The following is a 22,698-nucleotide window of genomic DNA, read 5'->3' on the forward strand; positions in this document are numbered from 1 at the left end:
CACGGTAGCTCTTGACGAATGGCTCTTGTGTCCCGCGTACTCGAATGTGCCCAGCTTTCGCTCACAGCTGTTGTTTCGTGTCTCGTTTGAGAAAGTTTGTGTCTCGAGATGAGAACACACTTCCTATGTTTTCTTCTAAACGCCGAAGACGTTTCTCTGCGTGTTTGGATTCTTAACGTATCTGCAGTTGACTTGTGTACGTGGGGTGAGGCAGGGCGCTCGGTGCTGGCTGTCCCCGTGGGTGACAGCTGCGTGTGCCACCTCCTGCCCCTGTGATCTCTGTGGCTCTTTGTCCCCTATGGGGGACAGAGAGGGTCTGTTCTGGGATCCCCGTGCTGCCCCATTGGTCCTGGCCCCACCGAGGCCCCCGCCTTGTCCCCGCAGGGGAACTTCCGGCACATGGAGACCCACAGCGCCGTGTCCCGTGAGGAGCTCATGATGGTGCTGGCCGGCCTGGAGCAGCTGCAGATCCGCGCGTTCTTCTCGCAGACCTCCTCGGCCGTCTCCCTGCGCAGGGTGGCGCTGGAGGTGGCCGGCGAGGTGGCGGGGGGACCTCCCGCCAGCAATGTGGAGCTGTGCATGTGCCCTGCCAACTACCGTGGGGACTCGTGCCAGGTGAGCTGGCCAGGGTGGGCGCTGGGCGGCGAGGCTGTCCGTCCCCCGCCCACACCCTTCCCGCAAAATCCTGCCCCACGCCTGCCCTTCCGTCTGTCCCCACCTGTCCCCACTCTGCTCTCCACTCCCCACCCTGCCTTCCTGACATTTCGCGGGCCTGCTTGGCCCTGCCGCCCCTCCCGGCACGCAGCGGGCCTCGCCCACTGTCCACCCCCCGACACTGCCCACCATCCTGACTGACGTCACCTGAGCCCCCCGCCCGCTCCCTTACCTGCCTCTCGTCCCTCCGCCCGCTAATCTGTCCACCCTCTCTCGCTTTGCTCCTGCTGTGTGAGGGGTTCGCCGTTGTCCACCCCTAGCCGGAGGGCCCAGCGCATGGAGGGGTCGTCACCAGCCCCAGCCAGGTCCTCCCTGGCCAGGGCATCCGTGCGGCTTTGGGAGCTGCGTCCTCGTGCCTGGGGACGGCAGCCAGATGCCTGGCCCACCTCAGCGGGTCAGGGCCGGGAAGTCCTGACCGTGGCCTGGCCTCTGACCCCATGGTGGCCGTGCTCCATGGGCACATGCCCCTGCACCTCCAGCCCTGGGCTGCTGAACGCAGGTCCCCCCCGCGGTCGGCCCTTCCCCGTTCTTCACCCCTGACACCCCCCACCTCCCGCCCAGGAATGTGCCCCCGGCTACTACCGGGACATCAAGGGCCTCTTCCTGGGCCGCTGCGTCCCCTGTCAGTGCCACGGCCATTCAGAACGCTGCCTCCCCGGCTCTGGCGTCTGCGTGGTGAGTGGGGCCCGGGGGAGGGGCACTCACTAACGGGTCAGGCATGCAGGCACGTCAGGGTAAACTGAGGTCCAGGGAGAAGGGAGGTGCCCTGGTAGGGTGGGGGGCAGCTGAGGGACCCTGCTGGCAGGACATGGGCCCCCGCTGTGGGCACTGACTGTCCCCTGTGCCCCAGGGCTGCCAGCACAACACCGAGGGGGACCACTGTGAGCGCTGCCAGGCCGGCTTTGTGAGCAGCAGCCCCGGGGACCCCGCAGCCCCCTGCGTCAGCTGCCCCTGCCCCCTCGCGGTGCCCTCCAACAAGTAAGCCGCGCCAGCCCGCGGACGGGACCCCACGACGGCCACACCCGTTCCACAGCCCCGCCCTGAGCCCCAGTGTCCCGTGGCGAGTTGGGTTCACGGTGCCTCTCTGGGGTCCTGGGCAGCGAGGGTGGGGCTGCTGGGCAGGGACCCCGACACCCGGCCCAGCCTGAGCACAGGGGTGCTCGCCCCGGTGGTGCCACGTGCCTAGTGACCCACCCACCACCTGCCACCGGTCCCTGCAGCTTCGCCGAGGGCTGCGTCCTGCGAGGTGGCCACGCCCAGTGCCTCTGCAAACCGGGTTACGCCGGGGCCTCCTGTGAGCGGTGAGCTGGGGACGGGCCGTGGGGCGGGGCGCGTGTGCTGCCACGGGATGCCACGGGCGGGGGCAGGGCACAGACCGCTGATGGCACCCTCCCCCCACCCAGGTGTGCACCAGGCTTCTTCGGGAACCCGCTGGTGCTGGGCAGCTCCTGCCAGCCCTGCGACTGCAGCGGCAACGGTGACCCCAACTTGCTCTTCAGCGACTGTGACCCCCTGACAGGCGCCTGCCGCGGCTGCCTGCGCCACACCACCGGGCCCCGCTGCGAGAGCTGTGCCCCCGGCTTCTACGGCAACGCCCTGCTGCCCGGCAACTGCACCCGTAGGTGCTTGGCGGGAGGGACACACCCGGGGAGGGATCGCGAGCAGCAGGGGGACGGCGGGGTGTAACCCCGGAGCAGGCTGTGTGTCCGGTGCGGGGCCCAGCGCGGACAGAGCGGACACGGACCTGGACCAGGCCGGACCTGGGCTCACGGCCAGACCCCCCAGGCGGCCCCCTCCCTGCTCACGGCTGAGTCCTCCCCACGTCAGAGCCCCGGCCTCTTGGCCGGGCCCGTCAGATCGGGCGGCTGCCCCAGGAAGTCCGAGCGGGGGCAGCTGCAGAGGCAGCCAGGCTGGCACCGTTCGAGGACAGCGGCGTGGCCCGGGAGGCCTGGACCAGACCGGGCAGGGAGGCGGCAGTGCCAAGCCGCAGGCTGGGTGTGTGAGGGCTTCCAGAAGGAAGTGGGAGGGCCCAGGGCTGTCCTCAGGAGCCCCTTCTGCAGGGTGTGACTGCGCCCCATGCGGGACAGAGGCCTGTGACCCCCACAGCGGGCGCTGCCTGTGCAAGGCAGGAGTGACAGGGCTGCGCTGTGACCGCTGTCAGGTAGGCCTGGGTGGGGCCTGGGGCTAGGAGTGGGGCTGGGTGTGGTGTGGGAGGGGGAGGGCTTAAGGGCGGGGCTTATTGGGCGGGGCCTTGGGAGAGGCAGGGCTGGGTGGGGCCTTGGGGTTGGGGACCAGGCTGGGCCCTGACAACAGCCCGTCCCCACAGGACGGACACTTCGGCTTTGACAGCTGTGGGGGCTGCCGCCCGTGTGCCTGTGGACCGGCTGCCGAGGGCTCTGAGTGCCACCCTGAGAGCGGGCAGTGCCACTGCCAACCAGGGGCTGGGGGACCCCAGTGCCGCGAGTGTGCTCCTGGCTACTGGGGGCTCCCCGAGCAGGGGTGCAGGCGTGAGTGCAGGCGGGGCCGCAGGAGGGCGGTGGGCACCTCGGGAGGTGGCACCTCGAGGCCCCAGGCTGGCCGCGCTCACCCCACCCCTCCCACCACAGGCTGCCAGTGCCCGGGGGGCCACTGTGACCCCAACACAGGCCACTGCACCTGCCCCCCGGGGCTCAGTGGCGAGCGCTGTGACACCTGTAGCCAGCAACACCAGGTGCCTGTGCCAGGCGGGCCTGGGGGCCGTGGCGTCCACTGCGAAGGTGTGCCCCGCCCTGTGCTCTGCCCTGCCCACCCCACCTGCACTGCCTGGCGACCCCTGCGTTACCCTCGACCTCCCAGAGCGGTGCCAACTGGCCCTCCTGGTTTCCCGGGGGACCCCACGATTCCCGCGCTGACCCCAGGGCCCCAGCCGACCCCCCTCCCCACCCCCACCCCGACACTGACGGCCCCGCGCTGCCCGCAGTGTGTGACCACTGTGTGGTCCTGCTCCTGGACGACCTGGAGCGGGCCGGCGCGCTCCTCCCCGCCATCCGAGAGCAGCTGCGTGGCGTCAACGCCAGCTCCGTGGCCTGGGCCCGGCTGCACAGGCTGAACGCCTCCCTCGCAGACCTGCAGGTACGGAGCGCCCCGCCTGCCCTCCCCCGCCTGTGGGGCAGGCACTCACCTTCTGCCCCCCCAGGGCCAGCTCCGGAGCCCCCCGGGACCCCGCCACCAGACGGTGCAGCAGCTGGAGGCGCTGGAGCAGCAGAGCGCGAGGCTCGGGCAGGACTCGCAGCGGCTGGGCGGCCAGGCAGGACCTGGAGGCCTCCCCCCACCCCCCCGTGCCCCTCCCGTGCCCCTCCCCGTGAGAGCCCCCCCAGAGGCCCCTCTTCCCTGGGACCCTCAAGCACTGCCCCAGACCCTGGGCCCTCCTTTGTCAGCGCTGACCACTGGCATAGGTGCCAACACGCCTGACCCTGCCCCCAGCCACTCCCCTGCCAGCAGGGCCGTGGGCTGATGGTGGCTGCACCCACAGGCCACGGGGGCCCGTGACCGGGCGGGCCGGCTGCGAGATGAAACCGAGGCCACGCTGGGCCGGGCGCAGACGCTGCTGGTGGCCATCCAGGATGTAGACCGCGCCCTGAGCGGTAGGGGCTGGCCCAGCCGCCCATGCTCGGGGCTCAGAGCAGGGCAGGGTGCTCCCGGGGGGCCGGGAGGGGTCATTGGGTGAGCTCCACCTTGAACAGGCAGGGAGAGCAGAAGGCAGGGGGGTTCGGGAGGTGGGCACAGCAGCAGCAGCAGCAGCAAGGGCAGATGGACCCCGGGAGACGGCAGGTCCTCACAAGCTCCCTGGGAAACAGGTGGGTTATATATTCACAACACGGGTTCCCTGATTACAAACTGAGGCAGATGTGGGATCGAGGAGGGGTCAGGGCTCCCTGAACCCCTGTGACCGGGCCCGGCCCAGCCCGAGGGAGCAGCTCCAGCCGAGCAGGGGCCCGCAAGGTGGGGAGGGGCAGGGAAGGAAGGAGGCGGCCACGGGAGCTGAGTGACTGGGCCAGGGTGTCGGGGGCTGCAGGGGGGGGGGCTGGACAGGAGCCACGCAGGGTGCCCTTGGGTTCCACCTGGGGGCCTGCGTGCTAGGGTGGGGGTCCCAGGCTTGGGAGCGGCGGGCAGAGGTCTGCGGGACCAGGCAGCGCCAAGCCCTGACGGCCCCCCTCCCCAGGGCTTGCGTCCCAGATGGGCCACCTGTGGCCGGCCAACGCCTCAGCCCCTTCGGGCGAGCAGCTGCGCCGGACACTGGCCGAGGTGGAGCGGCTGCTCAGGGAGATGCGGGCCCGTGACCTGGGGGCCCCGCGGGCAGCGGCTGAGGCCGAGCTGGCCGCAGCCCAGAGACGTGAGTGGCGTTGGCCCCTGGCAGGCAGGGGCGGAGAGGGGGCAGGGCCTCGGCCTGGGAGCCCGGGCACAGCGGTGTCAGGTCCCGTGCACGGGGCACCAGGTGGGGACTGGGCGCCACAGTGACCACCCTCACACCGTGGCGTCGGCCAGTGCTGGCGCACGTGCAGGAGCAGCTGACCAGCCGCTGGGAGGAGAACCAGGCTCTGGCCACACACACCCACGAGCAGCTGGCCCAGCACGAGGCCGGCCTCATGGACCTGCGCGAGGCCCTGAACCGGGCCGTGGGCGCCACGCGGGAGGCCGAGGAGCTCAATAGCCGCAACCAGGAGCGCCTGGAGGAAGCCCTGGTGAGGGACCCCCAAGCTGTTCCCCCTCCCCCTCCCCCTCCCCCTCCCCATGCTCCCCCTCCCGCTCCTCCCCATGCTCCTCCCCCCCATGCTCCTCCCCCCCATGCTCCTCCCCCAGGCCCGTGGCCTCCATTCACCCCCTTCTCACCTCCTATTTCCTCCTCACCTCCCCCCACAACTGCCTACAGCAACGGAAGCTGGAGCTGTCCCGGGACAATGCCACCCTCAAGGCCACTCTGCAGGCTGCTAGCGATGCCCTGACTCGTGCCTCTGAGCTGCTGCGAGCCATGGACCAAGCCAAGGAGGTGAGCACAGCCCCCACCTTTCACCTCCTTGTCCCTCGGGGCCCAGTCCACAGGCGGGTTCGTGCACATGTGCACGCAGAGTGCGGCCCTTGGGGCGCCGGGTCGGGTGAGTAACGAGTAGGATGAGGGTCTGCTAAGCCCACCTGCTCCCAGGAGTTGGAGCACCTTGCCGCCAACCTGGACGGGGCGCGGACGCCACTGCTGCAGAGGACACAGGCCTTCGCCCCGGCAGGCAGCAAGGCGGGCTTGGTGGAGGCTGCCGAGGCCCACGCACGGCAGCTGGACCAGCTGGCGCTCAACCTGTCCAGGTGCGTGGCCCGAAGAGGAGGGCCTTGGGTTTGTCCTAGGGGTGCAGCCCAGGCCCCTGCCAGGGTCAGCTGCTCTGGGAGGGTCCTGAGGGTGAAGCCATCGTCCCCAGGGAACCAGGCCTTCCTCAGGCCACAGGAAGTGGGGCTCAGAGTGGCAGGGAGGAACAGGACAGGCACATCTGGCAGGCGTTGGGTGTGGGCAAAGGCCAGGAGGCTGGACGCGGGAGGCAGGCACGGCCAGGCTGGGGGGCCTGCCCCCCTACACCCCTGCGACCCCCGCGCCTTCCGCCACAGCATCATCCTCGGCGTCAACCAGGACCGCTTCATCCAGAGAGCCGTCGAGGCGTCCAAGGCCTACAGCAGCATCCTGGAGGCCGTGCGGGCTGCCGAGGGTGCCGCCAGCCAGGCGCTGCGGCAGGCAGAGCGCACCTGGGCGGTGAGGCCCCGCCCGCCCGCAGCCCCCGCCGCCCCCTCCCCCACCGCCGCCGCCGCCTGCAGCACGAACCTGTCCTTGTGTCCGCAGACGGTGGTGCAGCGAGGCCTGGCGGCCCGAGCCCGGCAGCTGCTGGCCAACAGCAGCTTGCTAGAGGAGGCCGTCCGCGGGCAGGAGCAGCGGCTGGGCCGCGGTGAGCATGGGAGGCGGCTGGGGCCCCTCGGCCTCCGGCCACATCTGTATGTGGGTTTGTGGGTCGTCCAGGGTGACTCGGGGTGGGAAGGCTCTGGAGGCGGCTGCCCTGTGTGTGAATGTCACGCCACTGGCGTGTCAGCCCGGGGAGCTCTAGGAAGGGGCCCGACAGGGACAGGAGACCACAGAAGGACCAGGAGGTCAGAGGACGTGTGACCCATGCTTCCCTGGCCTGAGGGCCACGCGTGTGCTGAGCTGTGAGAAGGGGTCTCTAGACCCTGCGCTGGCTTTCCTGAGTGCTGCGTCTCATCCATGTGACGGGGCTGAGCCTGCCTGTGCCGGGGCCAGAAGGCCTTCGGGGGACAGAGGCCACCCGGGGCCCAGCGCCTCCCCTAAGCCGAGGACCCCACGTCTGGGCTCTCTGTCCGTCTCTGTCTGCGTGTCGGCCCTGGTCCTCCTGGGGTGGAAGGGCCGGGTGGCTGCACTCGCGTGCGAGGGCTGAGGCTGCCTCCCCCACAGCGTGGGCCACACTCCAGGGCACCGGGACCCAGCTCCGAGACGTCCGGGCCAGGAAGGAGCAGCTGGTGGCCCAAATCCAGGAGGTGCAGGCCATGCTGGCCATGGACACAGGTATGCAGGAGCGTTCCCAGAGGTGAAGGGGACAGCAGGCCTGAGGTGTCCCGCAGCCAGCTGTCCACCAGGGCTCTGTGCCCGTGGACAGTGGCCCGAGGGGCTGGGGACTCTGTGCTGGGCCAGTGCCGCTGAGGGGCTCCCGGGGCGCCAGCCCAGGGCCAGATGCAGAGCGCTGCCAGGGGACAGACACACCACAGCCCAGGCCACCCCTGAAGGCGGGGCGGGGAGGAAGGGCTTTGGGCAGCACGCGCTCTGGGGAGGGTGCTGGTGTTCACCTGGGGGGCCGGGGGCTTGCGGGAAGGGCGTCCCGGGGGCAGCAGCTGCCACCAAGGTCAGGGGGGCCGGAGCCGAGGCGGTGAGGGCTGCATGGCGGCTCCTGGAGGCTTGGGGCGGAGCAGCCACATGGTCTCTCCAGGTTTCTGAGGACACCCGGTGGTGGGAGGTGACGCGGGGCAGGCATCCCAGGACTGTCTTTGGCCTGAGGGGCTGGATGCCTGTCCTGGGATGGGGACACCTGGGGGTGCTTAGGGTCAGCTTTGACTGCCCTGAGCTGCAGGTAGGAGGGTCTCACAAGATCCAGGGGGTGCATAGGCGTCCCTGCTGCTGGCCCCGCAGAGGGACTCGGGGACAGAGGGACTCAGGGACGCGAAGCCACTGGGCCTGCGCTCTGCCCACCACAGATGAGACGAGCAAGAGGATCGCCCACGCCAAGGCCGTGGCCACCGAAGCCCAGGAGACGGCCGCCCGCGTGCAGTCGCAGCTGCAGGACATGCAGGAGAACCTGGAGCGCTGGCAGGGCCAGTACGGGGACCTGCGGGGCCAGGACCTGGGCCAGGCGGTGCTCGACGCAGGCCGCTCAGGTGGGCTGGTGGCCCTGGCGGGGCCCCGGGGCTGGGGCGGGGCCGGGGACACAGCCGTCAGGGCGGCACCTGCCTCCCTGCAGTGTCCACCCTGGAGAAGACGCTGCCGCAGCTGCTGGCCAAGCTGGGCCTCCTGGAGAACCGCGGGGCGCACAACGCCAGCCTGGCCCTGTCCGCCAGCATCGGGCGCGTGCGGGAGCTCATCGCCCAGGCCCGGGGGGCCGCCAGCAAGGTGGGTGACGATCTCCGGAGAAGGTGGGCGACGCGGGGAGATGGGTGCTGGGCGCTGATGGGCCATGTCCCCTCCAGGTCAAGGTGCCCATGAAGTTCAATGGGCGCTCGGGGGTGCAGCTGCGCGCCCCACGGGACCTCGCAGACCTCGCCGCCTACACGGCCCTCAAGTTCTACCTGCAGGGCCCGGAGCCGACGCCCGGGCAGGACGCCGGGGACCACTTTGTGCTGTACATGGGCAGCCGCCAGGTACCAGGCCGGCGGGGTGGACGGGGCCCAGGCCGGGCAGCCCGTCGGAAGCGGACAGTGCCTGGTCCCTGTCCCGACTGTCTCCACTGCCTCGCAGGCCACAGGGGACTACATGGGCGTGTCTCTGCGTGACCAGAAGGTGCACTGGGTGTACCGGCTGGGGGAGGCCGGCCCCGCAGCGCTCAGCATCGACGAGAACATCGGGGAAGAGTTCGCAGCCATCAGCATCGACAGGTGGGAGGCCTGGGAGGGCCCGGGGCCTCCTGGGGGCTCGGCCCTTCCTCACCCCCGCCTCTGCCCTCAGGACCCTCCAGTTTGGCCACATGTCCGTCACAGTGGAGAGGCAGATGGTCCACGAGACCAAGGGTGACACAGTGGCCCCTGGGGCGGAGGGGCTGCTCAACCTGCAGCCCGACGACTTCGTCTTCTACGTCGGGGGCTACCCCAGCAACTTCACGGTGAGTTTCGCCAGCCTCGGGCAGCCTTGCGGTGGGCTCGGCAGCGCCGCGCCTCGTCCTTCCTGGCATCTGGCCTCCGCCCCTCCTGCTGCAGCCCGAGGCCCATTGGTCTGACCTGGGTGGGGAGGTGCCTGAAGCCAGGCACCCTGACCCTCTGGCCCTGCACACAGCCCCCCGCGCCCCTGCGCTTCCCCGGCTACCGGGGCTGCGTAGAGATGGACACGCTGAACGAGGAGGTGGTTAGTCTCTACAACTTTGAGCAGACCTTCCAGCTGGACACAGCCCTGGATAAGCCTTGTGCCCGGTACGTGTGGCCTGGTCCCCACCCACCTGCCACCCCTGCCTGTCCTTTGCTGACCCCAACACCTCTGACCTGTAGTTCCAAGTCAACCGGGGACCCCTGGCTCACGGACGGCTCCTACCTGGACGGCTCCGGCTTCGCCCGCATCAGCTTCGACACGCAGATCAGCACCACCAAGCGCTTCGACCAGGAACTGCGGCTCGTGTCCTACAACGGGGTCATCTTCTTCCTGAAGCACCAGGCATGGCCCTGCCCGCCCAGCCCGCCCACGCTGCGCTGACCCCGCCCCGTGCTGACCCCGCCCTGTCCCCCCAGAGCCAGTTCCTGTGCCTGGCGGTGCGAGAGGGCGGCCTCGTGCTCCTGTATGACTTCGGGGCTGGCCTGAAGGAGGCCGTCCCGCTGCAGCCCCCGCCACCCCTGACGGCGGCCAGCAAGGCGGTAGGGCCGGGCAGGGGGGCCGGGGGGCCGGGCGAGCGGGGCCGGGGGCCGGGGTGCAGGGACGTGGCCGGCCTGGAGCCCCCGCCGCTGCCTCTCAGATCCAGGTGTTCCTGCTGGGCGGGCCCCGCAAGCGCGTGCTGGTGCGCGTGGAGCGCGCCACGGTGTTCAGTGTCGAGCAGGACAACGCGCTGGACCTGGCCGACGCCTACTACTTGGGGGGTGCGCCGCCCGACCAGCTGCCCCCGAGGTGAGCCTGGCGCTGGGGCGGGTGGGACCACGGGCCTGGCCAGGTCTGGGAGGCGGTGCCCTGACCCGCGTCCCCGCAGCCTGCGGCGGCTCTTCCCCTCCGGAGGCTCCGTCCGCGGCTGTGTCAAGGGCATCAAGGCCTTGGGCAAGTACGTGGACCTCAAGCGGCTGAACACGACGGGCGTGAGCTCCGGCTGCACGGCCGACCTGCTGGTGAGCGGCCCCTCCCCGGCGCGGCTGGTGCTGGGGTGGGCATGGCGGGCACTGAGCGATGCCCTCCTGCAGGTGGGGCGTGCCATGACTTTCCACGGCCATGGCTTCCTGCCCCTGGCGCTCCCGGATGTGGCGCCTCTGTCTGGTGACGTCTACTCCGGCTTTGGCTTCCGCAGCACCCAGGACAGCGGTCTGCTCTACTACCGGGCGTCACAGGTGAGGCCACCCCGCCCACCTGCCCTCCCGCCCGCCTGCCCGCCTGCCCTCCTGCCTGCCCATCCACCTGCCCTCCCGCCTGCCTTCCAAGCCCGCCTGCCCTCCAAGCCTGCCTGCCTTCCCGCCCGCCTGCCCACCTGCCCTCCAAGCCCACCTGCCCTCCTGCCTGCCCATCCGCCTGCCCTCCAAGCCCGCCTGCCCTCCCGCCTGCCCTCCTGCCTGCCTGCCCATCCGCCTGCCCGCCCGCCCGCCTGCCCATCCGCCTGTCCATCTGCCTGCCCTCCAAGCCCACCTGCCCTCCTGCCTGCCCATCTGCCTGCCCTCCCGCCTGCCTTCCCGCCTGCCCTCCAAGCCCACCTGCCCTCCCGCCTGCCCTCCAAGCCCACCTGCCCTCCTGCCTGCCCATCCGCCTGCCCTCCCGCCTGCCTTCCCGCCTGCCCTCCAAGCCCACCTGCCCTCCCGCCTGCCCTCCAAGCCCTCCTGCCCTCCTGCCTGCCCTCCCGCCTGCCCTCCCGCCTGCCCGCCAAGCCCACCTGCCCTCCTGCCTGCCCATCCGCCTGCCCTCCCGCCTGCCTTCCCGCCTGCCCTCCCGCCTGCCCTCCAAGCCCACCTGCCCTCCTGCCTGCCCTCCAAGCCCACCTGCCCTCCTGCCTGCCCATTTGCCTGCCCTCCAAGCCCGCCTGCCCTCCTGCCTGCCCATCCGCCTGCCCTCCTGCCTGCCCATCCGCCTGCCCTCCCGCCTGCCCTCCCGCCTGCCCTCCAAGCCCACCTGCCCTCCTGCCTGCCCTCCAAGCCCACCTGCCCTCCCGCCTGCCCTCCAAGCCCGCCTGCCCTCCCGCCTGCCCTCCTGCCTGCCCATCCATCTGCCCTCCCGCCCGCCCACCGCACTCCTGGGCCCATCCCTGCCACACTGACTACCCACCACGGCACAGGCTCCAGGCTCGGCTGGAGCCAAGTGAGTCTGGGCCCTCGGCCTGGCCGCTGACCTGGCCGCTGTCCCCAGGATGGGCCATGCCAGGTGTCACTGCAGCAGGGCCATGTGACGCTCCGGCTCCTGAGGACTGAGGTGAAAACCCGAGGGGGCTTTGCCGACGGTGCCCCCCACTACGTCGCCTTCTACAGCAACACCACGGGGTGAGCCCAGCCGCCTGGCCTCGAGCCACCTGGGCCCGGAGGGGCACTTGCCTGCACCTGCCTGGGCCTCCGTCCCCTCCGTGGCAGGAGGGGGCACGCAGGGCAGCGGGACAACTGTGCCCTCCCCCCCCAGGGTCTGGCTCTACGTGGACGACCAGCTGCAACAGATGAAGTCCCACCGGGGGCCGCCCCCTGGGCTCCAGCCACAGCCCGAGGGGCCCCCAAGGCTCCTCCTGGGAGGCCTGCCTGAGTCTGGCACCTTCCGCAACTTCAGTGGCTGCATCAGCAACGTCTTTGTGCGGCGGTGAGCCAGGCGGGCCGGGGGTGAGGTCCTGGCCGCCCCCCTCCAGCTGCTGACTGGCCACTCCCCACCCTCCGCAGGCTCCTGGGGCCGCAGCGCGTGTTCGACCTGCAGCAGAACGTGGGCAGCGTCAACGTGAGCTCAGGCTGCGTCCCTGCCCTGCAAACCCAGACCCCGGCGCCGAGGCCACAGGGACTGCGAGCTGCAGCTGGGAAGGTGGGCGCCTGGCCGTGAGGGGCAGGGCTGGGCTGGGGGGAGGGCGGCCCCCGGTGGGCCCTGCATGTCCTGTCTCTGCTCCCAGGCCTCCCGCCGAAGCCGCCAGCCCACCCAGGACCCCACCTGCACACCACCCCTGCACCCCCAGACCCTCCCAGACTCCTACCAGTTTGGAGGCTCCCTGTCCAGTCACCTGGAGTTTGCGGGCATTCTGGCCCCCCACGGGGACAGGTAAGGCTGGGCCGGCTGGGGTGGGCACAGAGGGGCCGCCCAGGCTGACGCCCTGTCCGGCTTCCAGGCCCCACCTCTCCATGCGTGTCCACCCTCGAGCCCCCCAAGGCCTCCTGCTCCTCGCCACCCCCCCGACGGCCGACAGCCCCTCCCTGGTGCTCTTCCTGAGCCGCGGACACTTTGTCGCTCAGACGCAAGGCCCAGGGCCCCGGCTCCGCGTCCAGAGCCGCCAGCGTTCGCGGACTGGCCGATGGCACAAGGTGAGGCCCGAGGAGGGGAACACAGGCAGGGCCTTGGGTTGACCCACCCTGACCAACCTCCTGCCCACCCAGGTGTCCCTGCTCTGGGAGAAGAGTCGGATCCAGTTGTGGACAGATGGCAGCCGGGCCTGGAGCCAGGAGGGGCCCCCGCCAGCGGCACCAGAGGCCGCAGCGCCCGCAGCCTCACACCCTCTTTGTGGGGGGCCTCCCAGCCGGCAGCCACCACTCTAAGCCCCCCGTGAGAGCCGTGTCACTGTGGCCTTGCCCGGCCTGACCCTGTCTGCCCACAGGAGCTCAGGCCTGACCCAGCCCATCTGCCCCCACAGGTGGCCGTCGGGTTCAGGGGCTGCGTGAAGAGACTGAGGCTAAACGGGAGGCCTCTGGGGGCCCCCACACGGATGGCGGGGGCCACCCCCTGTGTCACAGGTGCCCTGGAGAAGGGCCTGTTCTTCCCAGGCAGCAGGGGCACCGTCACGCTAGGTGTGTTGGCACTGCGTCCTGGGCTGGGGGGCACGGGGGCCAGGCCTTCCTGTCCCCCTCACAGTCCCTTCCTGCAGATGTCCCGGGGACCGCACTTCCCGACGTGAGCCTGGAGCTGGAGGTGCGGCCCCGGGCAGCAGCAGGGCTGATCTTCCACCTGGGCCGGGTCCAAGGCCCCCCCTACCTGCAGCTGCAGCTGCTCCAGCAGCAGGTAAGCCTGGCCGGGGACTGTGCCACCAGGGCAGGTTCCTCTGCCTGCTCTGGGGGCCTCGTGGGGGCAGGGCCTGACACTTGCCCTCCCAGGTCCTGCTGCGGGCGGACGACGGGGCAGGGGAGTTCTCCACGTCAGTGACGCGCCCCGCTGTGCTGTGTGACGGCCAGTGGCACCGACTGGCAGGTGAGGGGCCCCTCCCGTGGCCAGGGAGCCCAGGCTGACGTGGATGGGGCAGCCATGGGCTGGCGTGAGGGGCAAGGCAGGGCCGGGTGGTCCGGCCACAAGGAGTCTGCCCCACAGTGATCAAAGGCGGGAACGTGCTCCGGCTGGAAGTGGACACGCAGAGCAACCACACCGTGGGGCCCTTGCTGGCGTCCTCGGCCCCCACCCCGGCACCTCTGCACCTCGGGGGCCTGCCTGGTGAGTGGCCTTGGCCAAGGCTGTGGGGGCCACCCCTCAGACACCAGGGTGACCATTCCCATCCCCTCCTCCTGGGATGGGGCAGCCCAGGAGACCGGCTGGGTGGGTGATGGGCACCCCAGCTGCCGCTCCAACCAGTCTGTCTTCCTGTCTTCCCTGGACCCCTAGAGCCCACGGCTGTGCAGCCCGGGCCCCCCGCCTACCGCGGCTGCATGCGGAAGCTGGTGGTGAACCAGGCCCCTGTCACCGTGCCTCACTCTGCACGGGTCCAGGGGGCAGTGGGAGCCAGGGGCTGCCCTGCCACATAGGGGGCTGCCCCCGTGGGACCCCGGCCCGGGGCTGGGCCGCCCTCCGGTACGTCCCTCCCTGGGTGGGCAGCAGCACCCTCACAGCTTGGTGACACACATGGCCTCCCTCGTGTTTCACAGACATTTGTATTTATGTGGACGCTAGTTGCACGGGTGACAAGTCTTATTTCTGGAAATGGTTTAAGTTATATCTTTTTAAATGAAAGGGTAAAACGCTATAAACTGGGGATTTTATACCTTTTTTCTCCCTTCCACCTTTTAAAAGTAGTATAAGATTTGTAAATCACTGGTTCCTTCTTAAAACAGAAATTAAAAAGTAACTTCTGTTGAACCGAGTCTTGACTTGAACGTGCACTGGCTGGACAGGGAGGCACCAGGCTGTGCGGAGCGGAGCCCCGTGAGGGGAAAGGACCGCTGCACCGCCCTGTGGGCACCATGCAAAGCCAGCGTTGGCAGATAAAAGAAAAGACTTTATTAGTAAGTTGGAACAGAGGTGAGGGTGTGCAACAAACCACAAATGCACTACTGAAGTCACAGGACGAAGAACGCCAGCTCCCAGGAAGATGACAGCAAATAACTTAATCCAAGCTCATGTCCTCCTCTTCGTCTTTCTTGTCCTTTGTGTCACCCTCTTTCTGCTCGGACTTGGCGCTGTTCTGCATGGCTTTGGCAAACGCTTCCACGTCTAAAACACATGGAACACACGAGGTAGCTTGTCTGTACTGGCCAGGTTTCCTCAGAGGGGCGGGATAATAAAGGTCAGACAGTGTGACACTGGCCCTGGGGGACACGGACCGTGGCGGGAGGTGTGGAGCAGGTACTTACCGCCCTTGTTGGCGGCTTCCACGGCCTCCGCGGGCAGGCCGAACTGGCACATGAGGGGGCCCAGCTGCCCTGAGGCCAAGGCCGCACTGAACATGCCCAGGGCCTGCAAGGAAGAGTGATGCAGACCTGAGCTCGGCTGGGGGCAGCTGCCAGCTCTGCAGGTCCTGTGCTCAAGGTGACTGACAAGCCACAGGGCCACACTGGAGGTGGGGCAGAGCCGCTTCCTCCCCCGCCCTCGAGCACAGCGGCCAGCGCCCTGGGCCCAGCCTCTACCTGCTGGAACTGGGGCGAGGTCAGCGTGTTCTGGATCTCGTCCGCGGTCTGCGGCAGCGACTCCCCTGAGGGCAGGTAGGGCAGCAGGCGCTCCTGGACGTCCGCGTTGGCGAGGATGGGAGCCATGATCTCGGGTGTCAGCACGCTAGCCAGGTCCACTGGGGCACAGGCACACAGCTGTCAGGGGCCCGACGCTGACCCAGGGGCCCCGGAGAGGGCAGCGACATTCCAAGTGCCAAGTATGGCAAGGCCCGGGGCAGGGCAAGCTGGGGCTCAGCTCCAAGGCCACGCAGCACCCGATGACGTGCAGCGCAGCAGCTCAGCCCCGTGCCTGGGAAAGCCGGCGGGCGAGCAGCCGGCAGGCACCTTCACCCCAGCTTCGCACCGAAAGGATGCATCCTTTACCTTGCTGGCCACCTCCTGGCCCAGCCGGCACGTTCATGGTGGCTAGAATGCTCTGGAGGTCGCTCAGTTGGATGGGCTGGGCTGGGCTGGCCGCAGTGCTGGCTCCGTTACCTGAGCTGGGCGCGGGGCTTGGACTAGTTGCGGAGGCGGCTGCTGGAGCAGAAGGGGCTGGGGTGGCGCGAGCGGAAGAGGTGGTGGAGGATGGGGTGACCGCTGCCGACTGGCTCCGGGAGCTGCAAGAGCAAGGGCAGCCTAGAGCAGCCACACACCCCCTGGGTGCCCACCGCACGGCCGTCCTACTCCAAGGGTCCGGGGACGCTACCCTGAGGCCTCCTCCAGGCCCGTTTGGTCCGTGTCCACCTCCCACGGGCACCTGTGTGGCGGGGAGGGGTGCCAGGGCTCACCTGGAGGAGGAGCTGCTTGCGGGAGGCCCTCCGCTCCCCAGGAGGCTGGCCAGGCCTGGCCCAGTCAGGGCCCCCAGCCCACCTGTGAGGAGCAAGGAGGTATGTGCTCAGGATGCTCCCCCAAGCCCAGCCCACCCAGGAGGAACCTGGCCCACCTCCCCAGGCCAAGGGGCAGGGACTTTCAACACCAAAGCCAAGGGACAAGCAGAGAAGATGGAAACTTGGCTGGACTCGGGGACACCAGGCTAGAGACCACTGAGACCCTGTATTCTGGAATCCGCCTCTGTCCCATCCCAATACACTACTGATGAACGTAAACCCCAGTCCACATCCTGACCAAGTAATGAGCATTCTGAGGGGCTGAGCACAGTCGCCCACACCCCGGTGCTGGCTGGCAGCACTGACCAGTAAGGACTCAGGACCCCACGAAGGAGCCCTGACCGCTCGTCCTCTGGCCCCACCCCTCAGCTAGCCACGCTCCCCTGAAGTCCCAAGGTGGGGTCCTCACTGGAGGCCTGGAAGGCCTCGCCCACCCAGCTCCCAGCCACAGGCAAACAGGCGCCTCCCAAAGGGCCCCGAGTGCAGGGACACACGCTCACAGCCCTGCTCAGAGCAGGTGAGAAGCTTAAATTAGGAAACACAGACTTGACTTTAAAAGCAACCACAGCAAAGTTCCAACTTCTATCAAAGGCTCCCGAGAGCCGGGGGTGGCGCAAGTTACCCAGTCCTCCGAGGCCGGCCGGTCCGATGAGCTGCATGAGCTGGCTGTGACTCATATTCCCCAGCAGGCTCTGCAGGCCGCCCTCGCCTGGAAAGCACAGGGGCTCAGACGCAGGGCTCGGACGCAGAGCCACCTGCAACGCACCTGGGCCTGGGCTGGCACCACCGCTACTGGGGCCTCTGGCTGAGCACCCGAGACGGCCCCCACTCCGGCCATCCCTGAACTGTACAGTGAGCATCGCCCGTGCACTGAACTCAGACCCTCTAACTTAGACTCTGCCAGTTCCACCGCACAACAGCTGGCCTGTGCCCCAGGGGCCCAAGTCACCGGCCAGGGACCCCGACCTCACAGCAAAGGCTGGGTGTGCTCATTACCACCTAGTGCAGAGAGCTCGTGGCCACCACTTCCGCTGGCGCCCAGCGCCCCGGGCATCGGGGGGTTGTTCAGACACTCATTGACCTTCCGGCAGTGCTCCTCATCCTGGTCAGTCTTGGGCTCCTGTGGGGGCGTGGGAAGAGCGGCCGGTGTCGGGCAGTTCTCTGCCAAGTGCCGGCCACCGCCATCCTCCTACCCCGCTTACAGATGAGGGACCCAGAGGGGGAGTCCCCCGTGCCTGGCCACAGGGTGCTGAGACAGGACCGAGCCCAGGCAGGTGAGCATGTCCTCAGGCCCCTCTGCCACCATCACGGGTGCTGTGCCGGAGGACACCTACTTCACAGATGGGGAGACCAGAGCCGCGACTGCACCGTGCTCTAGGGTGACTCTTCACACAGCACTCTCCCTCCTCCACCCCGTGGGATGAAACGAACGGGTCCTCCCAGCACACTACTGCCCGGGGCCACGCAGGCGCTGGGAAACAACACACGCGTGTGCACACATGCACATGTGTGGGGCAGGGAGGAAAGGCACCCATAACCCCCCAGAGCACCTGTTATGGACCCTGCAGGGTGCCAGGGACACAGCAAGGACAAGACCAACAGTCCCTGCCCTCTGGGCAAAGGGGGAAGAAAGGTGTCAGGTGAGTAAAATCAGGGAAAAAAAGCAGAGGTGATGAAAGCTGGATAATGTTTTTTGGCAAAACTGTGGAGAAACATGTTCTACACCAGCAGTTGGCAAACCACAGCCCCATCTGTGTTTGCGAGTAAAGTCTAACTGGAACTCGGCTACACCCATTCATTTTCGTGTCCTCGCCATTGCCACACCCCTTGGGCAGAGGCCAGCAGCTGGGACACAGACCACCTGCCCCAGGGAGAGGGAGACCCTGCCCCGGGAGGGAGCGTGTGCAGATCCTCCGAACACAGCCCCACCTCTAGCTCTGACCTGCAGTTACACTCACACACGGGAAATAACCTGTGTGCCAGGTGATTCTGGGCAACACTGCCTGCAATGGCATGAGAATGGAAACGAGCCCGATGCCACCAACAGGTGGCACAATGTGCAGCGGCTCCTGGATTCAGAGGACACGCAGCTGGGGTGAGCGAGCCCAGCACCCACTCAGGGGAAGCTCAGGAGAGCTTAGGGAGGAACAGCAGACGACCCAGGGCCACCTCTTCTGCCCTGGGGGTCTCGGTGACTGAGGCAAGGGGGCAGAGCACACGCACTGGAGTCATGCACACCAGAGGCAGCATGCCTGTCCATGCCTCAGTGACACAGGGCCCAGCCTGTCCTCCTACAAACTCCCTACCACAAAAGGGTGCCCAGCACCCAGCCACGAATGAGCATTTCATCCCACCAGGTGACACACTGAAAACCTTAGGTTCCCTCTCAGGTGTGTTTTACCAGACAGTAAACAAGTTTCTAACTTAATTGCATAACAGCAAGAAAAGGGCAAAACACAGGACAGACACGTCCACACACCTGCATCCAGAAGAAGAGCCGCTTGGACCCCGCCTTAAACTTGAGCACGTAGACCCGCCCACTGGGGCACTGGGGCACCCGCTTGAACTCGCAGTCGTCGGGGAAGATGATCAGGTCCTGGGAAGCCACGAGAAGAGCAGAGTCAGCCTCATGCACACACACGGCACCGAGTCCCCCGCCTCTCAGGAAAACATGCTGGATGCTGTGTCTAACAGGGTGGGTGCAGAGGGGACAGAGGTAAGCAAGCCGCTGTGTCCTGCGCTGGCACAGTCTCCACAGGGCGGAGACACCACAATGGAGGGGAGGCCCCCCCGAGTGCGGGCCAGGAGAGGGCTGGGGTGGAGAACAGGGGAGCTGAGCTTTGGACCTCGAAGGATTTTCAATAGAGACATTTTGGAAACAATGTTCCAAAACGAGTTACAAGGTTAACTCTGACCTGCTCTCAAATGTAACAAAACACTTCAGTAAGAAGAACAAATAACGCTAAATACAGTGTCCACTGCAGAAAGCTTTCCTGAGAGCAGTGACTCCTCCAATCCCAAGCACCTAACGTTTAAAGTTTAACGTAACACAGTGACGGAAAATCCTCAAGCCTAGAACCAACCATGAGCAAAACAGCTGATGACAGGCACCAAACCAACGGTCCCCTGTATCCTGCCAACACCCCCCAAACCGAGAACACGTGGCTGCATGTGCAGGAGCAGCAAGGCTAGACCCCTCCATAAAGCAGCCTCGCTTCAGGCTAAAGGACACTTACATCTTCCACGTTCCCAGACGTCCTGTCTTTCCAGCAAAAGTGAATGAGGGAGTCATCCGTCTGCTGAATGTACACGAGCCCTTTCCGCTTATCTGGAGTGACGGTAGTTCCTTTCAGTGACATTTTTCCTGCCCGAAACTCCACTAAATACTTGTTGGAGGACCCACGAGAGCCTGGCACCAGGCTTGGAAACAGAGCGCCTGAAGTTGTCATCCTGAAAGAGCAGACCGCCCTGAAACCCGCGTGTGCTGCCCGTGGCCACCAGCACCGAAGCCCGACTCCCCTGCGGCGCGACCGGCTCCGCTCCCGCCCGCAGTGGGAGCCAGCGCCGGGGCTGCCGAGGCCAGGGCGGGCGCGGTCCCCGCCGACAGCCAGGGCAGCGCTGGGGCTGCTCCTCACGTTTCTCCAGCGCGTCCGGCGCCACCGCCCAGGGCGCGCCCCCTCGCCGGCCGCTGTCCGCACTCGGAGCCGGGCTGGGCGGCCCGACTCGGCCCCTCGGCGGGACGCCGGCCTCGACGCGCGCCCCGCGGCAACCGCGCCTCCCGTCTAGCCCGGGCCGGGCCGGGCCGAGAGGCTCCGCGAGGGCCGCCAGCTGCCTTCGAGCCCCGCGCTGGGCCCGGGCGGCGCGGCGGAAGGCGGGGCGGCCCCAGGAGACCCGCGAGAGGCCCCGCCGGCCGCGGCCGCCCTCGGCCCCGGCCCTCCCCGGCCGCCCGCCCGCCCCCGGCCCCGGCCCGGCCGCCCCCCGCACCTGGCCCGCGCCCACACTCGGCCGAGAGGCGCCGTCCGGGCTCGCTCTTCCTCCTCGGCGCCTGCCGGGCCCCGCCGGAAGACTGCGTTCGGCCCGCCCCGCCCGCCGCTCTCGCCGCCAACTGGGCGCCGCCGGCGGCGTGGTCGACCCTTGCCCGCCAGCAATTGGCGAGCGAAGCCGTCCATCGTGCACGTCTCGCCCGGCCCGCCCCCGCGCCGGCGGCTCCCTTCCGGCGGAAGCGCGGGCCGCGGGGCGCGCGGGCCAGAGCGGTCCCTATTGTTGCTGTGTCATAGGGGAGCGGCGGCGGCCCCTGGCGGCGGCGCCGGGAACCGCAGGCGGGCTCCAGAAAGGGGCAAGGACCTGCCCGAGCCCACGCCGTCGGCTGTCCTCAGGCGGCGGGCTGAGATGTCACCCATGGGGGGCGGTGCCCAGGGACAAGCGGAGGCGAGTAGGCGAGGACCGGGCTCTGGGCGGTGGGCATGGATGGAGCTCAGCTCCTCGGAGACCCCGGGACAGGTGCCAGGGTCCACATGCTCAAGAAGGCAGGTGTCCGTGGGTGCCTGGCCAGCCAGCCGGGTCCCCTGTACACCTGGGGACTGGGACACATGGAACGGCCACCTCGAAGCCCGCAGAAAGCCAGCCAGCCTTCTGACACTCATTATCCCACGAGCAAGATTCCAGGACCTGAGATACAAAGAAAACAGTCACAAGGTTAAAAAAGGTAGGAGTTAGTCTTATGACACCGCAGCTAGGAAAATGTCAGCTTCATGTTACTTTGAGTTAATTTGACATAAATTACAGCAAAGGCAACAGGAGAATGCTCAGGAAGCACGAGCCAGCTGCCTGAACAGTGAAGTTTTGTGGGATTTGCTTAAAGCTACACAAATGGGCCAGGCGTGGTGGCTTACCCTGTAATCCCAGCACTCTGGGAGGCCAAGGCCAGAGGATCTCCTTGAGGTCAGGAGTTCGAGACCAGCCTGAACAAGAGCAAGACCCCGTCTCTACTAAAAATAGAAAAATTAGCCGAGTGGCATGGCACGCACCTGTAGTCCCAGCTACTTGGGAGGCTGAGGCAGGAGGATCACTTGAGCCCAGGAGTTTGCAGTTGCTGTGAGCTACGATGACACCACTGCACTCTAGCTGAGGTGACAGAGCGAGACTCTGTCTCAAAAAAAAAAAAACCAAGAGCTACACAAACCATGCCCCCCGGGGGTGTCCTCCAGACCCCCGTTTCAGTGACACTAAGATGTTAGTTGCCTTCCCCACCTCACTCTTGCATGAGTGCATGGTGGAATTTTCCAGAGGCTACCTGGTGGAAGCAGAACAGATGGAACACAGCTGTCTTCCATTAAGCCAGACTAGATATTTGCAAAATGTAAGACAATGTCATGGTTCTCTATGATTTTCTTTTACCCATCATTTACTTCTTTATTTCAGATCTTTGAGAGTTTTAAGAATGTAAAAAAAGCAGGGTCCATGCCTGTCTCCAGCCCATTCTCTGGCTCCGTCCCTCTCAAGTGGTCACGCTATGCTGACTCTGTTTCCCATCACTCCCATCTTGATGGTTTACTCTCTATGTACACACACGTAAAATTTGGGTTTCCAGCAAGGTACAGCGTGCACGCCTGTAGTTCCAGCTACTCAGGAGGCCAAGGTAGGAGGATCACCTGAGCCCAGGAGTTTGAGACCAGCCTGAGCAACATATCTAGACTCCATCTCAAAAACGTTGGTTTTTAAGCCTTTTCTAAAAAGTGTAAAGGTATATTTTTCACTTGATGTTTGTGAGGTTTGTTCATGTTGCACAGTAGCTCTAGCTTGTTCATTTTAACGCCTGTATGACAACCTGATGCAGGGTGTCCCACAACTCAGATCCGTGGTCTTGTCGGTGGACAGCGTCCTGTTTACTTCCATCTTTTGCTATTATAAGGCTTCAGTTTTTAAAAAGTTAATTGAACTAAATATTTACTTTTTTGTTTTGGAAAACATAGCTATTTTTCAATAAAAATTTTATTTATTTTAACAAGTACTGGTCTTGTTACTATTATTTTTAATTAGTGCATACCTATTTTTAAATGTCTTTTTAAAATTTCTAATATGGTGAGTATCAACAGATGAAGCCACAGAAACAAAAGCTCTTTGGGGTCCTGGATAACTTTTAAGAATCCAAAGGGTTCCAGACCCCCTTTGTTGCGAGCAGCCAGCATTCAGCACTGCTGTCAGCTGGTGACAGGAGGCAGCCCTGCAGACGTGCCCTGTGAAACAAGGCAAGAGGGGAAAAAGAGAGAATCCAACCTGGCCTTCCAGGCAAGAGGCCAGCAGGCAAGTGTCACTTGTTCAAAGCCATGAACGATTCAGAAGCTGCCACCAGACGCCGTGGAAACCAGCTCTGCAGAAGCCAAAGCCACCATGCTTCCCTTCCTGGCAGCAGCCAATGGCCTGGACTTACCAGTTCCTCCACTCAGGCCAGCGGCCTGTGGCCTCAGATGGCTCAAAACATCTTTTAAGGCAGAATTCTTTACACATGCTTGAAGCTCTCACCCCTCCTGGGAGCGCGAGGGTGAGGAAATGGCACAGAGGAGGCCACTCTGGCTGCAGCTCCCCGGCGATGGCAGCGCAGAGGACCTGC

At 66.4% G+C, this 22,698-nt stretch overlaps 2 protein-coding genes across 3 annotated transcripts in view; one reads left to right on the plus strand and one right to left on the minus strand.

Moving 5' to 3' along the window:
* Window positions 1–14,413, plus strand: part of LAMA5 (laminin subunit alpha 5) — a 46,617-nt gene extending 32,204 nt beyond the window's left edge. The window contains 41 exon segments of the mRNA XM_045528913.1: window positions 385–615; window positions 1,276–1,389; window positions 1,565–1,692; window positions 1,935–2,015; window positions 2,118–2,332; window positions 2,775–2,875; window positions 3,041–3,221; window positions 3,321–3,470; window positions 3,674–3,825; window positions 3,890–4,000; window positions 4,226–4,337; window positions 4,916–5,086; window positions 5,239–5,435; window positions 5,624–5,740; window positions 5,894–6,048; window positions 6,343–6,484; window positions 6,572–6,674; window positions 7,193–7,303; window positions 7,987–8,166; window positions 8,250–8,398; window positions 8,476–8,646; window positions 8,744–8,880; window positions 8,951–9,104; window positions 9,275–9,408; window positions 9,484–9,646; window positions 9,721–9,843; window positions 9,942–10,090; window positions 10,170–10,302; window positions 10,375–10,518; window positions 11,522–11,652; window positions 11,786–11,956; window positions 12,034–12,169; window positions 12,255–12,400; window positions 12,468–12,660; window positions 12,733–12,801; window positions 12,803–12,898; window positions 12,987–13,140; window positions 13,218–13,351; window positions 13,444–13,537; window positions 13,655–13,774; window positions 13,943–14,413. Coding sequence (XP_045384869.1) covers window positions 385–615; window positions 1,276–1,389; window positions 1,565–1,692; window positions 1,935–2,015; window positions 2,118–2,332; window positions 2,775–2,875; window positions 3,041–3,221; window positions 3,321–3,470; window positions 3,674–3,825; window positions 3,890–4,000; window positions 4,226–4,337; window positions 4,916–5,086; window positions 5,239–5,435; window positions 5,624–5,740; window positions 5,894–6,048; window positions 6,343–6,484; window positions 6,572–6,674; window positions 7,193–7,303; window positions 7,987–8,166; window positions 8,250–8,398; window positions 8,476–8,646; window positions 8,744–8,880; window positions 8,951–9,104; window positions 9,275–9,408; window positions 9,484–9,646; window positions 9,721–9,843; window positions 9,942–10,090; window positions 10,170–10,302; window positions 10,375–10,518; window positions 11,522–11,652; window positions 11,786–11,956; window positions 12,034–12,169; window positions 12,255–12,400; window positions 12,468–12,660; window positions 12,733–12,801; window positions 12,803–12,898; window positions 12,987–13,140; window positions 13,218–13,351; window positions 13,444–13,537; window positions 13,655–13,774; window positions 13,943–14,082 — 5,793 coding nt within the window. The 3' untranslated portion in view covers window positions 14,083–14,413.
* A 118-nt stretch (window positions 14,414–14,531) lies between these two features.
* ADRM1 (ADRM1 26S proteasome ubiquitin receptor) lies at window positions 14,532–20,253 on the minus strand. Of its 2 annotated transcripts, none has more exons than XM_045528917.1 (10): window positions 20,073–20,253; window positions 19,325–19,538; window positions 18,568–18,684; window positions 17,085–17,208; window positions 16,711–16,797; window positions 15,990–16,071; window positions 15,586–15,818; window positions 15,181–15,338; window positions 14,908–15,010; window positions 14,532–14,767 (listed from the first exon to the last, which is right to left on the minus strand). In XM_045528917.1, the coding sequence occupies exons 2-10, from the start codon at window positions 19,535–19,537 to the stop codon at window positions 14,661–14,663; spliced, it is 1,224 nt and encodes a 407-aa protein (XP_045384873.1). In that variant the 5' UTR covers window position 19,538; window positions 20,073–20,253; the 3' UTR covers window positions 14,532–14,660. The 2 variants fall into 2 exon arrangements, with proteins under 2 accessions (XP_045384873.1, XP_045384874.1); XM_045528918.1 differs by having other exon boundaries at window positions 17,088–17,208; window positions 20,073–20,169.
* Between the last annotated feature and the right edge of the window lie 2,445 nt (window positions 20,254–22,698).

This window comes from Lemur catta, chromosome 17 (assembly GCF_020740605.2).
Source record: "Lemur catta isolate mLemCat1 chromosome 17, mLemCat1.pri, whole genome shotgun sequence".
Taxonomy (NCBI): Eukaryota; Metazoa; Chordata; class Mammalia; order Primates; family Lemuridae; genus Lemur; species Lemur catta.